At 53.6% G+C, this 15,606-nt stretch overlaps 2 protein-coding genes across 2 annotated transcripts; both read left to right on the forward strand.

The window, feature by feature from the left end:
* The first annotated feature begins 3,329 nt into the window (after window positions 1-3,329).
* Window positions 3,330-5,760, forward strand: CALHM1 (calcium homeostasis modulator 1). The gene is made up of 2 exons (XM_050899421.1): window positions 3,330-3,878; window positions 5,293-5,760. The coding sequence occupies exons 1-2, from the start codon at window positions 3,330-3,332 to the stop codon at window positions 5,758-5,760; spliced, it is 1,017 nt and encodes a 338-aa protein (XP_050755378.1).
* A 5,752-nt stretch (window positions 5,761-11,512) lies between these two features.
* CALHM2 (calcium homeostasis modulator family member 2) lies at window positions 11,513-12,852 on the forward strand. Its single transcript, XM_050899320.1, has 2 exons — window positions 11,513-12,055; window positions 12,139-12,852. Exons 1-2 carry the CDS (start codon window positions 11,513-11,515, stop codon window positions 12,553-12,555), a joined length of 960 nt encoding a protein of 319 aa, XP_050755277.1. The 3' UTR covers window positions 12,556-12,852.
* Window positions 12,853-15,606: the final 2,754 nt, after the last annotated feature.

A 15,606-nucleotide genomic window follows, 5' to 3' on the forward strand; every position in this document is an offset into this window, starting at 1 on the left:
ACCTACAGACATGTCTGACATGCTCAGGGATCCTCACCTGCCAAGAGCCCGTGAAACAGCAGGGCTGACTGCAAAGACAACTTCCTCAATCTCTTTCCAAACTCTCCTGATGGGAATTGTGACCATTTTAATGTCTTTCCTCTCTATATCCTACATTGGCTGGGACATGCAAAGCCCTCCCCGACTCCCTGGCTTGGTATCTGTCTTGGTGTCCAGGTGCAGGACCCCCAGCTGGGAGGGACTTGGGCATGTACCATCTCTCCCAGGACCTGGTTTCCAAAGCACGAGCAGGTTGGGATTGTGGGAGGAAGCACTAGCTCTGCCTTCTCTTGCAAATCAGTTGGAGTGAACTTTCTGTTGGCAAGCTCATGAAAATAAGGTCCTCCCTAACAAGGCAACATGGAAAGAAAGACCCAGGCATTGGCTTTTATGGGCACTGTTTTGAATCCCACTGACTTATTGTTGGCTTCAGTGAGAAGTGCCAGTGGTGTACACCAAGTAGGCTCAGACCCCCATTCATGTTTAATGAAAGACAGAGTTTTCCTGGAGATCAAAAAGCTCTCTGCTTTTTATGAGGTTGATTCATGCAGGCTTTGATGTGAACTGCCCTTCAAAAAGCCACTTGCCAGGTGAACAGGGAAGCCAGCCTGAGCTCTTAGCTAGCAATACAATAAGCCTCATCTATATTCATGCAGCTAAATCTCTTCCCATTTGATGAGATCATGCAATTAACCTCTCCACAGCAGGCAGAGCTAAGACTGCCCAGGTATTACCCACGTGCTTTGTGCTCACCTCTGTGGTGGCATCTCAGGGTGAACTTGGCATTATCAACTGAGCCCCAGGGCTGGTGGGGGGGAGACGTCAGAGTCTGCAGCCCTGACTAATGGTCGAAACACCTGGTTTGGCTTCCTACCTCTGTACTGACACACTGCAAAACCTTGGGGAAAAGCATCTCCCGCACGCCACCAACCTATGTACAGCTTGCCTTGGTGATGTGTCTCACAGCCACCAATGCAGCCACGCTGGTGCCCAGACAGTCAGGTGTATCTTGATACTCATGTCAACAGCACAGGCAGTGCCTGGACCGGAGGGACCTTGCAGGTAGTCAATACTGCAACCATCTGTTTTATGGCCACTTGTAGTCCCAATATCCCCCCATCTTTTGGCCAGCTTGAGGGAGCAACCTAGTGCGTCAAAGCTGCTTTGTGAACTGGGAATAGAGATGCAGGAGAGCACCAACAACACAATCCACGTCTTTTAGGTTTGTGCTGTAGGAGCTAAGCCTGGCCCGACCGTAGCTATCATATCTCATTAGTGTTTGTCTCAGTTCTGGCAAGCTGGGGAGGAGTCTGTCTGGTTGGCTCTGTGCTGGCACATGCGCACAGGATCTCTGCACCAGAAAGCCCCCAGGTCTGCAGAGCTGACAGCAACGAACTGAACTGAGCCATGCCCTTGTGAAAGGGGAGAGGGATGGAAGTGATGGGGAAGCTTTGCACCCCAGTATCAACACATAGGACATGTCCACCACAGACCTGAGCTGGCTCTGCCTGGATTGCTCCTGCTGCGCAAACAGCAGGGAGGGCAATGCAGGTATTCAGGTCCACTTGGGTCCAGATCACCTGGTGTTGCTACTGAATTAATAAGTCCAGGTAAAGTGGCATGGGTAAACTGTCAGCAATCCCGTGCTGTACGGACCAGCCAGCCCAGCACCCGGCTAGCTCAGTCCTCCCTGCACCATGCACTGTTTGCGTGGGAAACGTGCCCTTAGGTACCTTAGCATCCGGTCAAGGCATATGGCCAAATCCCAGCCCCAGACCCTCCTGCTAAATGGATGCACATTGCTGGCTCAGGTAGTCCTTGTTCTGCCCTTCCTGGCAGGATTCGAGTGATCTTCAGAGGAGCGGCAGCTCCACTGCACCCTCAGCCCCCGGGGCTGCTGGTACACGCTGGCCTGATGGGCAGGAAGGGTTCTGCACAGTCCATGCCTGCGGGCGATATGGTACCACTGGGAAACACGGTCCCTCGGGGGATAGTGGCTGCCCTTGGGCCAGGATGGTCACTGGCAGGATTTACACATCCTCCTTGTATTCCCAATTCCTGCACATCCCAAATTTATCAAGGGGCTGGGATTATACCCACAAGCGGCGGCTGCAAGAAAATCATTCAGCCTCCATCACTGCCATTCAGAGCAAAGTGCACTCAAGCCCTTCAGAAATGCTCATTGGAAGTGGATGAAAAGAAGAAATCTCAGGGAAAAACCTGAATCTCAAGAGCTCTGCTGGGCAGGGAGCATCTCCTGAGAAAGCTGAGGTACCAAGGGCTCAGATGCTCTCAGCAGGACCCACCTGCGGAGCAGGGTGCGTCCTCTGTGCCCCTGTCCCTGCAGCCCTCCCTCCTTTCTATGGCTATTTTTCTCCAGCCCCAAAGCCAGGAAAAGCACTATGGGCCTCTGGATGTTGCCAGACTATGCGAGCCAGGGTCTGAAGGATATTTTAGCAAGCCCTGAGAGCACAGGCCTGTGAAAACCAAGGAGCTACAAGTGTCATCTTGTAAGTCTGGCTGAAATGTGGATATTTGCAGGACAGAGGGGAGCCACTAACAGACCTCGGCAATACAGATGCAACATTCCAGAGCACCGAGAGCTTTATCCCTCCTTCCTCTGCCTTTCCTTTTCTCTTGCCTTCCCTCTGCAGAATAAAACAGAAAAGGCATTTCCCAGTGAAGCAGGTACAGAGGAGGGGGCTGGCAGACCTGCAAGGTGCTTGCATTAGATGCTGCTGGGGCAATGCAGACATGGAGGGAGGGGGGAAGCTCTGGCATCCCACTTTTCCATGTGTGCCGGCACTGCAGAGGTGGGGCATCCTGTTCAGTCCTGGGAGGAGCACCCACCTCCTGCATTTGCAAACAGGTTCACAGAGGCCGACCAGCCAACTCCTCTTTCTGCCCAGGGCACAGGTTGCTCTAGGGAGGGCACAGCCATGGTAACACCTGCACCCTCCAGCCAAGGGGACAGGTGGCTGGGAGACTGCAGAAATGGGGACATGGAGAAGAAAAAAGCCAGGTTCAGCAAACCAGAAACAACCCAGGTCCCAGAGACCCAAAGAAGAGCAGGAGGAAGCAAACTCTGAACTTTTGCAAGCAGCAAAATCAGCAGAAAAAAATGTTTTCATTTTCTGCTTTAAATATTGGGGCTGTAAGAGTGCATGAATGAATCAGTGAACTACACAGAGACTTGTTGATGCCTGTCTTTGAAGAGGGGGGCTGAAAGAATGAAGTAAACCAAGGCCACAGCTTGGACCCCAGTGGGGGAGGAATCGCATCAAGGGAAGATGGACAAGTTTCGGATGATCTTCCAGTTCCTCCAGTCCAACCAGGAGTCTTTCATGAACGGCATCTGTGGGATCATGGCCCTTGCCAGTGCCCAGATGTACTCAGCCTTTGATTTCAACTGCCCCTGCCTTCCGCGCTACAACCTGGCCTACGGGCTGGGCATCCTCCTGGTGCCCGCCTTCATCTTGTTCCTGCTGGGCTTCGTGCTGAACAACAACGTCTCCATGCTGGCGGAGGAGTGGAGGCGGCCCCGGGGCCAGCGAGGGAAGGACCCAGCTGTCCTGCGCTACATGTTCTGCTCCATGGCGCAGCGGGCCATGATCGCCCCAGTGGTCTGGATCTCGGTGACGCTGCTGGATGGCAAGTGCATCACCTGCGCCTTCTGCACCTCCGTGCCTGTGGAGACCCTGGGGAACGCCAGCCACTCCGACCTCTCCCAAGGGGAGATGAAGCGGGTCCTCGCCCGCATCCCCTGTAAGGATATCTACGATGGACAGGAGCTCATCGCCAACGAAGTGGCCATCAGGTACCTGCGCTGCATCTCGCAGGTAAGAGGCAACATGGCTGTGCCCTCGCTGGTGGTTTAGGGTTAGGCACTGCTAGCCTTAGCTCTTCCATTGAGGGAATCTCCTTGTTGAAATCAAGCTGCAGGAGGAGAGACTGGTGATTTCGCAGGGGTACAAGGTGTTCAGGCTCAGCTCTGGGGAGTTATGCCTCCAGTGTGGTGCAGAGACTGAAGCTGTAGGTCGTCCCGATAATTCGGTCCCCCCTCCTGCCTGGGGCTGCAGGGCAGCGATACACGGCCAAGCTGTATGCAGAGATTTATTTAAAGCAAGTTCAGAAGGGGCTGACATGGATGTTACTCAGTGGCTGTCACCCCCTCCCATAACCCACCGGTTGCCCACGGTTGCTCTTGCTGCTTATTATAACCTATGCAAGCGATGGGCTGATAACCATCTATGCCACTTGCCTCTGCCGCTTGCATGGAAACAGCCAGCGTGTGTTTATTAACCATCCCAGGGAACCACAAATGTAGAAGTGCCACTAACCGCTTGTCCTGTGCTTAATTCCTCTGAAGCCCTCTCCTTCTGGCCACGTTGGAGACAGGATGGTCTGACCCACTCTGGTCACTCATGTACTCCTGTTTAAAAGCAGCTGCTCTCCCTGATTTCCTTAGGGCAGACAGGAATTATTATCCCCAGTTTAAGAGAAATGGAGGTACAGGGACTTCTCCAAAGACACAAAGCAGATTTTCCTGGGCAGACCCCAATTACCAGCTGCACTGGGAGCTTCAAAACAAGAGGTGCCACCTAGATGTCCCCCTCCCAGGTGCTCTTTTAGGGGGATGCATTTACAGAGGGGTTCACCCTCGTGAGCTCTGCCTGCACAGCCCGGCAGCAGCCTGAGCTGAGACCAGTGGTGAACAAGACAGACCAGTCCTGGCTCTGCCCTCATCTCACCCTTCCTGTCAGACCCCATTAACAGGGGAGCCTGTCACTGCTCCTCACCCACGATAGATGTTACTGAGTCCAACAGCTCGGGAAAAGGGTTAGACAGCCACATAAAACCGGGGAGTATCTGGAACAACAGCTGCAAGTCAGAGGACGCAGACTGTCCTAGACTCAGGTGAGGCGTGGTCGTATCAGAGGCAGGACCCAGGGCTGGGTGCAGGATTCAGTCTGGTGTTATTTATAGTCACTGCCTGCTGATGCTATACAAGGCAAGAAGTGGAGAGGTGCTGCCTATGTGGGTGCATCGAACAAAATTTCAGCGCAGATGCACTGACATGGTACGTAGGGTCTCCTCGTCCAGCTTTGCAATGTAAACGCAGCCAAATGTTAAACAGCTCAAAGTGGAGCCAGGCTCGTTCGCAGCCTGGGGGGCTCCTGCCAGCTGGTGGGAAGTGCCGGGCACGTGCTCTGCCTGCCTGTGACTGGTCCGGTTCCCCCCTCATCCCTGCAGGCTCTGGGCTGGTGCTTTGTGCTGCTGATGACCACGCTGGCTTTCTTGGTCAGATCCCTCCGGCCCTGCTTCACCCAAGCTGCCTTCCTGAAGAGCAGGTACTGGTCCCACTACATCGACATCGAGCGCAAGCTGTTCGACGAGACGTGTGCAGAGCACGCCAGGAGCTTTGCCAAGGTCTGCATCCAGCAGTTCTTTGAGGGCATGAGCACGGACCTGGCGGCCGCTCACTGCCACCCACCCAGGAAAGCCCCTGCAGATGCAGGGGAAGCCGCCGAGAAGCTCCTGGGCATCACCGACCAGGGCACCATGAACACGGCCCTGAAGAACTGGCACAGATGCAAGCCGCCACTGCACCTCCACCCGCCTGCCCTCCCCAGCGGCAACGGCTGGGCAGGGGAAGAGCAGCCCCCCACGCACCCCCCTGTGCCCCGAAGGGAGATGGCTGCCTACTACAGCCGGGTGTGAGAGAGTGCAGGCTATGCAGAAGCAGAGCCGTGCTTTTGGGAGGGGGGCTGCAGAGAGGGCGGACAGGCGGGCATCTGAGCTGGGCAGAGGCGAGGGCCAGCACCATGGGGGCTGCAGGGGGACGGGCACCCAAAGGGCCGGTGTGATCCCATCTGCTCTCACATCCAATCCAATAGCATCCGTAATTCAAGCAACGAGTTTTGTGCTGAGAGGAACGGCTACTCAAGGTCGTGATGGATGAGCCCTAGGGATGCTGAAGGGCACGATGTGGCAGCCAGATAGACATGCTGTGTGTCCCGCACCACCAAGCACCAGGTTTGTATCGTGGCAGCTGCCACGGCAGACACTACCAGATGTGCAAAACTTCCTTTCTTTTACCATGTACTCAGCACTGGGCAGCACATGTGGGTTTAGGCAGTATTAAAAATCCCCTGGTGCAAACAAGCTGGGAGTGCCCCTTTCTCACACCAAGCTGTGAAACCCCAAAAGTCTCCCCACTACCCCTCCACACACTACATCCTCACAAACACACACAGCTTCCAGGCCAAGAAAAGCTTTAAAATAAATTTGACCCAAGCAACGAGCTAGTGAAGGGACATCCTGTATTGCATTATACGTGACAGGAATGGTGTCAACGAGGAGCCCACAGAGATGCTCCTTGAAGGGAGTGTCTAGACAAGGAGAGCAGCTATCTTTCAGTAGCATGGAGGGTGGGGGCCAGGCCAACCCCCTGCCACAAATTTGCTGCAGGACAGTTTGTTCTTGCAATTTTACCTGGATTCCTCCCTGACACAAAGTCTGATGTTAGAAACCCGCCTGGGTGTTTGTTTAAGGACCCAAATAAATAATTCAGGCTTACTGTTCAAGCTCTGTGCTCAGGCACAAGGATTTATAAAAGCTATTTACAAAAGCTGTTGGTGTTTATTTATTTGAATGCAATGAAAAGTATTGGGGGGGCCCCCGGGCGAAGCCCAGGGTGCTGAGGCCATGCGAGTCAGGGCATTTTGCTGGTGCACGGTGGCCAGTGGTGAGCCAGCCCTAGCCCTCAGAGGAGAAGCCGGGGAGGCACCACCAACCCTATGCAATACCAGGTGGCCGCCCATTTCCATAGAAACTGAGGATGACGGGATGCAGGACGTGACTACGGAAATCGCAGCCCGGAAGAGCGTTTCCTGGTGGCCCTGATTTTATTACCAATACACAGAAGGAAAACCCCTTTTGAGAGACGAGTTCTATCCCTGCCGCATCCCTTTCGAAATGCTCATCCCTTTGAAATTTCTGCTGCTGTGTTCTTGTTCAAACCAACTTATTACTGCTGGCTGGTAACTGAGGTGACTGTCGTTTGCATAAACCTTAATTATCGGTGTGTAACTCCACAGAGGCTGTGGGGAGAGGAGAACAAAGGACCAAAATGATGAGGAAATTCTCCGAGCTGCTGTGAGAGAGCCTTAGCAAGCCGGTAGTCAAGGGCAGGTTGAATCTGGCTGACTCCCAGGAGAAAGGAGCGTGACACAGATTTATCATTAATCTTCACACCCCAAACTTTAATTAAGGCATCTGCCCAGAAATTAATAGGCACAAAACCTGATTTACAAAGCAAAGGAGATTAAAAGATAAAGGCCGTTTGCACTCCTATTATTTGCAGTTCAGCGCTGTTAATGGCTCACCAACAAAGGTGCACTCAGAGCCCCCACAACGGCGAGCAGCATGCAGGGCTGGCAGGCTCCACAGCAGAGCCATTAAGATATCGAAAAAAATAGCATGCGTTTGCAAAGAGAAGCTTTTGGACTTTTAATTTAGATTTTTAGGATCAGAGCTGTGCCCCCACGCAGCAATCTCAGCAGTCACAGAGAGTCCTCACAGAGCAGGCAGGTTGTCCTCTCTGTGCTGGATTTTGGGGACATCGTTCATCACCTTCAGGAGGAGACCCTTCACTAGGGAACCTGACGTGGCCCCTGAGATTTCAGCCTGGCTGCGGTCCCGGTGCCGAGCCCGGCTAGCAGCAGTGCCCCAAGCGCAGAGCGAGCCCTGGGGCCCCCAGCCGAACCAGCAGGCACCAGGCAGGAGGGGAGCCAGCCCCGGCAGGCATGGAGGTGTGGGAGTGCCAAGGGGTGCACCGCACCCAAGCACCTGGGAGCTGCAAAAACCCGCCCGGGGACCCCAGATCTGGGGGTAAGAAGGAGGACTTGGTTCAAAAATCCCAGCTGAACTGCAGACGCTGGGCTGAGCCTAGCTTTGCTAGGGGCAGAGGGGAATGTGGGTGTTGCTGAAGATTTGCCTGTGCTGAAGACATCCTCTGGGGAAGGCTGAGTTTAACCCCGGGGACACGGCGACAAGGAGGCTGGGGAAGGAGGATGGGGGCCTCCAGCCTCTGCAACAGGCTGAGCGGGAGCTGAAGCTGAGGGACAGACAGCAGAGAGGAGGGAGTGACACAAGGAGAAAGTGAGGCAACCTCGGCTGCCTCGCAGGCATCGCTCCGCAGAGGAAGCAGCGAGCGGAAAAGCCGAGCTGGGCAGGAATGCACCACGCTCGCCAAACCCCGGGCTGTATCCAGCCCCGCACACATGGCTCCCCCGGCCCTGCACAGCCCCTACCGCCCCCCGCAGCAGCCTCGCTGCTCGGTCCCGGGCGGTGGGAAGCGAAACCTGGCTGTCCCGCAGAGCTTGTGACGGCGAGTTCCTGCTTCTCCCAAAAACCCAGCCAGGCTAGAGTCTTCCCCGCTGGCTCAGCTGGCTCCCATGCACAAAAGCAGCAGTTTCTGCCCCTTCACATGGGACCAAGGGCTTCTCCCACGCTGCCCCCGCCTGCTTAGGGTGGCTCCAGGCTCCTGCGCAGCTCGGGTACTACCCTCGGTTGAGCTGGGTCCCACCAGCATGACTGCATTCCCTGGGGACCATGGAGGCTGCATCCACCCCCCAGGCTGGGGGGCTCCAGCATTTCCCCTTTGCACCCCAGCAAGGCGCCCCATCGCTCCCGTCCTTCAGGCAAACCCTGGGGCCGTCCTGGCCAGCCTTTGCACAGCTGCATCTCGGGTCTGAAAAATGACAATGTGCTTTTTCCAGTGACTCATTATCAGCCTTTCCTTTCCTTTTTTTTTTTTTTTAAAGGCACAACCTCAGCATTGCACCCAGCAGAAGCCAAGCGCCTGCTCTTCGCCCCACCCAAGCACAGGGCCCAAGAACAACCTCCTCCCTCCTCCCAAAAGCCGACAGCTGAGGGCACATTGCAGACTGAAAAAGGAAGCTACCAAACTCTTAAGGCTGTTTTTATCAGCTTTCGCTTCGCCCATCAGGCCAGCCTCAGCCACATCCCCACTTCTGCGCAGCCCTGCGCACTGCCAGGAACCCCCCACAGCCAGAGCCCGAGCAAAAACCACACGAGGAGCTGAGAAGGCTCCAGAACTAGTTTCAACAACTTTTCAAGTAAGTGACTTCATTTTTTCTTGCTTTCATGCATGTTTCGGGGAAAGACTTTAACAGAGGCTGCTAAAAAATGATCCGCAAACAACTTCTCCCCTCCCCTCCGACCCACTCCTCTCTCTCCCAGACAGGCACCATAACCACCAAGCAGAGGAAGGGTAACCCCCCACACACAAAATGGCATACTCCCCTTTGCCAGCTCCTCTTATTTTTGCTTCACTGGTTGCCAGGCGCTGTCAGGAAGGTCGCAGCACCTTGTTTATCAGGGCTATTTGCTGGTAACTCTAATAACAGAGTTTTGAACCCCATGCACTAGAACAAGTTTGCAGGTTTAGCGTCTGGCTGCAAACGCGGTGTACCACAAAGTGCGGCAGCCAGAGATGGAGGCCTGGCTCCCCGCCACGTGGCTGCAGTTTTCAGCTGGTCTGTCTCCTTTGCCGAGGGAGTTTTGCACATGGAAAACTGGGAAGCTACAGGAAGACATTAAGGGCTGCTCAGCGATATCACAGCATGACTTTAAAGGGATTGCCATGGGTTAGACACAGTAGGGAACCGAGGCCAAATTCTGCTGCCCCATGGAGGAAGGGGGTAAAACAGGATTTGGTGGGGCAGCAGATGAACTGAAGCACAGTAGTGATTTAAAGCACAGTGCATGAGCAAGCCTTGTACAAGAGACCATAAGGATTAAGCTGCCTTTGTCTCCTCTGCACGCATGTCCCCGCAGCCTTTTCCCCACAGCTGGGGCTGTCCCAGGGAAGCCTTGTTCCATGCATGCCGGCTGGGAGATGCCAGCATTGGGGCAGATTTCACGGCAGCCCTGCTGTGGGTCAGGGCTCCCTGGGAGCCCCAGATGTGCGCCGATGCTGCCGGCATTATGCAGTTAGTTGCGTGCCCGCGTCCTTCCTGTCTCCAGCAAACCCCAGTGACAGCAGTTCCCCTGAGGCCAGTGGGTTTCATCACGTGGGTGAGGGTTCCCAGAGGTATCAAGGTGCTTGGGGCTTCCCGAGATGAAATCTTGTGGGGATGCAGCGCAGATGGAAAATCAACTAAGAAATTAATTAAATGCAGCTTGCAAGTGGCATGGGGGAATGGGCATCACTGCAGAGGGCATGGATACACTCCCCAATTATTTCCCTGTCCTTCAAAAAAATCAGGGCACATGCTTTCCCCTGCTTGGTCCTGAGTGCCTGCAGTCCACACAGCCCAGCCCTGTCGGTGGGGTGGGTATCCCAGTATAACCAGTGTTGTACTGGGAGAAGGGGCTGGGGGAAGCCACACAGGCGAAGGGCAGTGAAGTGCATCTCTGGCACTGAGGTATGCGGGTCGAGGCGCTCAATTTCAGGCTAACAGTTACAGCCTGAGCCAGGACTGCAGGCCAGGACAGGGAGTACGGTTATGTCAACCAACTGTGGGAGAGAAGGAGATCATCCTGCCACACCTAATCCTAGCAAAAACTCCTACGTAATTGCTTACCCAGCTCTATCAGCATTTGGTGTTTGTATCCTGGGTCATCAAGATAAGCTCTGCTTTCCCAGAAAGTAACTTCTCTTGCTGGTAGCAACAGCCCCTGAGCATCCCCTCACCCCTGTTGGCAGAGGCTGCTCCTGCCTGCTCCTCCCATGCTGCATCTCTGCCCCCAAACCTGCTGGGCCATCTTGCAGCACCTCTTGCTGCCTCCCTGACATACCTTTGCCTATTACTAAATATTAACTCACCAGGTCTAAAGAGGGAGGGAAAAGCCACACACAGCACCTTCAAGGCAGCGCGGCACCAGCATGCACGTGCTGCGTGCACCTGGGCTAGCATGAGTCAGTGGCAGGGCTGGGGACGCATCCTTGTGCCAGTGCTCTGGTCCAGTTTTCCCAGTAACACAGCGTCCTCCTTCGTTGTAGGCTTGGGAGATCAAGCGTCTGACAGCGATGCTGACAGTAATCGCCTCTGCAGGAGGCAACTAAAACCAAAGACAAGGAAAGACGACGAACGTGCAAATGACAGGGGCAGAAACAGCTGTCCCGTTGGTAATCTTCGCTGTAGAAACGTTTTTGGAGAGCTTAGTGGGAAACTGAAATGACTGAGGTTTCACATATTGCTTAGGCTGAATCCCTCTTTGGCCCTTTTTGAAGTATCCCTGGTACCAGCAACCAGCTCCAGAGGCTGGGACACCAGGCAGGAGGAAGGGACAGCAGTGAAGGTGGTGTACTCCTGGAGCAGCCCCTTGCACATCAGCTGGCCTAAGGCCATTACACCCTCCATTGGTGTGTCCCTTGGTGCTGGGAGGTGGGCCAGCACGGCCCCCTGCTGCAGTACGTGCCTCCTCTCACCTCAAGGACAAGATGGCCGCCCTCATCGCTGAGAACTTCCGCTTCCTCTCCTTGTTCTTCAAGAGCAAAGATGTGATGATCTTCAATGGTTTGGTGGCCCTGGGCACGGTAGGGAGCGAGGAGCTCTTCTCAGTCGTTGCCTTCAACTGCCCCTGCTCCCCTGCCCGCAACTACATCTACGGGCTGGCCGCCATCGGCGTCCCAGCCCTGGCCCTCTTCCTCATCGGCGTCATCTGGAACAACCACACCTGGAACCTGGTGGCCGAGTGCCACAAGCGTGGCACCAAGAACTTCTCTGCTGCCGCCACCTTCCTCCTCTTCGGCTCCATCATGGGCCGGGCGGCCGTGGCGCCCGTCACCTGGTCAGTCATCTCGCTGCTGCGTGGGGAGGCTTACATCTGCGCCCTCAGCGAGTTTGTCAGGCCATCCTCCCTGGACAAGTTCCCAGCCGAGTATGGGGCTGAAGTGTTGGCCAGGTTTCCCTGTAAAGACGTGCCGGCGAACCTCACGAAGTTCAGGGATGACGTGACACGGAGGCTGAGATACGAGTCCCAGGTAGGCACACCGGGGAGAAAGCCACACAGAGTGGGTAAGACCACCTTGCCATGTCCTAACACAACCTCTCTCTTCTCTCTCAGCTCTTCGGCTGGCTGCTTATCGGCATCGTCGCGGTCCTGGTTTTCCTCACCAAGTGCCTGAAGCACTGCTGCTCGCCGCTGAGCTACCGGCAGGAGGCTTACTGGGCCCAGTACCGCTCCAACGAGGACAAGCTCTTCCGACGCACGGCAGAAGTCCACTCCAGGATCCTGGCAGCTAAGAACGTGAAGCACTTCTTTGGCTTCGTGGCACTAGACAAGGAGGAGAAGGAGCTCGTGCAGGAGTTCCCGGTGGAGGGCGTCCAGCCGAGCCCCCAGTGGAATGCCATCACGGGCGTCTACATCTACCGGGAGAACAAGGGCTTCCCCCTCTACAGCCGGCTCCACAAATGGGCCAAAGGGGTGGAAGGGAACGGACCAAGCCCAGAAGGCCACGAAATGCTCTTTTTGGCTTCCTAAGACACATGGGCGCTGGCAGCGGTTCCCCAGACCGCCTGGCAGGCCTACAGTATCAGTACGTGGCTGAGGGATTCACTGGGAATATTCCTCCCAGCAGGATTACTTCTCTCAGCAGGTAAATAGGGATCAACAGCCTCAAGGTAGAGACTGATAAGCAATACACTGAGCTGGGGAACACCTCCCTCGGAGACAACAGTCTCGTTGCTGCTCCCAGAGACACAAGGGGAGCAAAGAGCAGATGCACACCTTACCTCCAGGCTGTCAGTGAACCCTGCCATCTAATGCACCAGCAGAAGCCTTGGGGAGCAAGAGGCGGGCACAACGTTTCTAACTGTGACTCCTGCAGTCCCACTTGGCAGGGTTAGCCCCAGCCATCCCACACACCTACTTGTTTTATTGACATTGGTATCTTCTTACGCAGTTGTGCGGTGCCTGTTACGCAGGCAGGTCCCGGAGCACTTTACAAACTTCGCAGCGCAGGGAAAAGAGGGAAGGAGTGGGTAAATTCCTGTGGCAAGGGGGATGCAATAGCATCTGGGAAGGAATGGGTCAGTAATACAGCAGCACACTGAATAACTGAGAGACTAAGGCAGGAGGAATCACCAATATTCCCGGTATTCAGAAAGACACTCTGTAATTACCAAGTTGGAATTTGGGTAGGACACCAAACTTCCTTTGTTCTTACTGACGTGCCTGGCCATCTCTAATAAGCCCAAATGGTCGCAACCATGAGTTTATAAACCCAGAAGATGGCACCATCAGCAGAATAGCTTTTGGGCGAGGTGGCAAGGTGGAGTCTGAGAGGAAGCAGTCCTGTGTCTGCAGCTCATTGCATTTCTCATCCAACCATCAGATGAGAGTCCTGCTTGTTTGGGTCGCGAGTTGCAGCAAGACCTCAACCAGAATTAGTTTTACATATATGTATATATACACACATATATATAGTGTATATACTATGTAATTGTAGTTAGTTAGCTGTATTAATGGAGCATCTTTCTTTGAGGGAAAGGGGACGAGAAAGTTGCCAGCCAAAAGACCACATTACATGCACCCATCTGCTGCACTGGGACTGCAGTCCTGGAGTGAGGAGGGACAGTAGGAACGGGATGGGGGGAGCAGCCCTCTCCCTATCCTTCTACCACTGAATTTTCTTAAATTCTTTCCACTGCCTTAAATGGCCCCTGCAGCAGAAGGTCTCTTTCATGGACTTGGCCATACTCTGAGAAAGCAAAGCCAGAAAGGTGTAAAATTATTGCCCTCACCATGACATTATGCTGACTATGGCTTCAAGGCTGCTCTTCTGGCACTACACAGTCCCTTTTCTCCCAAGGGTCAGACCTACATACCCAACACTGTTTCAAGAGTTGGCAGGACAATGAAGTTTATCTTTCCTACTTGTACTGTTTCTTTATAGGTACATCTTCCTTTTACACTGTGCTGTTTACCGAAAAGCCTTAAGTTGTTCAAAAAAATGACTCAAACCCACAGAACTCAGAGGGGCTTACACACAAGGAGATTTGAAATAAATTATTAAATGAGAGTTATTTTTCATTGCCTTCTGAGGTTTTTTTCAGGGGGGCACAAAAGGCATAATTTAACATTCTCTTTGAACTCAAGGACTGGGAACTTATTTTTTCTTTCTATTAAACATTCAGATCCTCTCCTACCCACATGACCCCAGAATGTGACCTTTTAAAGTATTACCACATATTGCAAGTTAGTAACACTGCTTTTTAGCTATTCTTGCAGTGAGTAGCAGAAATCTTGTACATCAGGATACACAATTGCAGCAAAGGATAGAAAACGTATTTAGAAACCTTTTTACAAATATGTCCCCTTGCAATAAAGAGCTGGAGGGTATTCCCTCGCTTAAAGAGGCTGGAACACCACTTAATGGGCAAGGCATCCCAGGATCCCTGTTCAGCTTCTCTACAGATTTGCCTTGCGTTTGTGGGAAGGCTTGGCTCCCTGCCTCACCAACAACTAATCTGCAGGAACGATCAGATGCAAGTTAAATGAAATTGCATTAACTTGAGATGAAAGAGAGTTCATTTGCATTTCTTCTCATTGGCCCTCGAGTGTGAACATGCAGACACGCATGCCACCCCCGCACACAGGTCAGCAGATGCAAGGTAACTTGCTGAAACAAAGCAGTATTCCTCTTACTTCCCTTGCCTTCCTCCTTGATAGTCCTAGTTGTTCCTTTGAACCACCTCCACTCCAGTTCCTTCTCCTCCCCTCCCTCCTTTGAAGGAAAGGGGCAAGACACATAATGCTTGGCAATGGACTTGTTTATCCTAAGATAAACCATGAGCACAAACCAGCTTTTGCTGTTTACCTCCCTTGTCTTCTCCATTAACTCCAGCCACTTTCCATGTGCTGGGATGGGCTGGGGGCTTGTCCAGCTTGTCCGTTTCCCCTCCCTCTTGTCAGAGAGGCATGTTTGAGTGGACAGCTGACAGTGAGGACTGGAGCAAGCCACCACACTCAGAAATACTTGTTTGCAATTGTAGGGATTTTTTTTTTCTTCCTCTCCTCTGCCGCCCTGAGCATGGTCCCCGCTGAGACAGCCCTAGGCTTCTGGCCCTCGTAGCCCATCAACACCCTCACGAATATCCCTGCTGTCCCCGTCGCTCATCCTCCCCCAGTGACAATGCTAAGGTGAGGGACATTAACCCATGTGGCTTCACACACCAGCACAAGCAACCAGGCTAGGCTTCTCACCGAAATGCCAAGAGGGAAATCGAGCTGCCTGTGTTCCTGGCATGCCGGATCACGCAGGCTACAAGCTCACTCTCTCTGCTTTTCCTCCAGAGGCTGAAAACAACCCCATCACAGAGCAGCCTACAGGCTGCCAGTCAGGGCACACTTCCCAGCAGCAAGATGGATTCAAACCAGGCTCCTCCAGTATGGAGGATTACACACAGGTCTTTCATTTTCCTTGCTGACTACTGTAGAGACTATAATAGCCCCGGCAGTCAAGAAGAAACAATAACTCAAAGGGATCTTGGTTTCTATTGCAACGCTTATTTACGTATTGTATTATGTAAC

Source organism: Gymnogyps californianus, chromosome 6 (assembly GCF_018139145.2).
Source record: "Gymnogyps californianus isolate 813 chromosome 6, ASM1813914v2, whole genome shotgun sequence".
Lineage (NCBI taxonomy): Eukaryota > Metazoa > Chordata > Aves > Accipitriformes > Cathartidae > Gymnogyps > Gymnogyps californianus.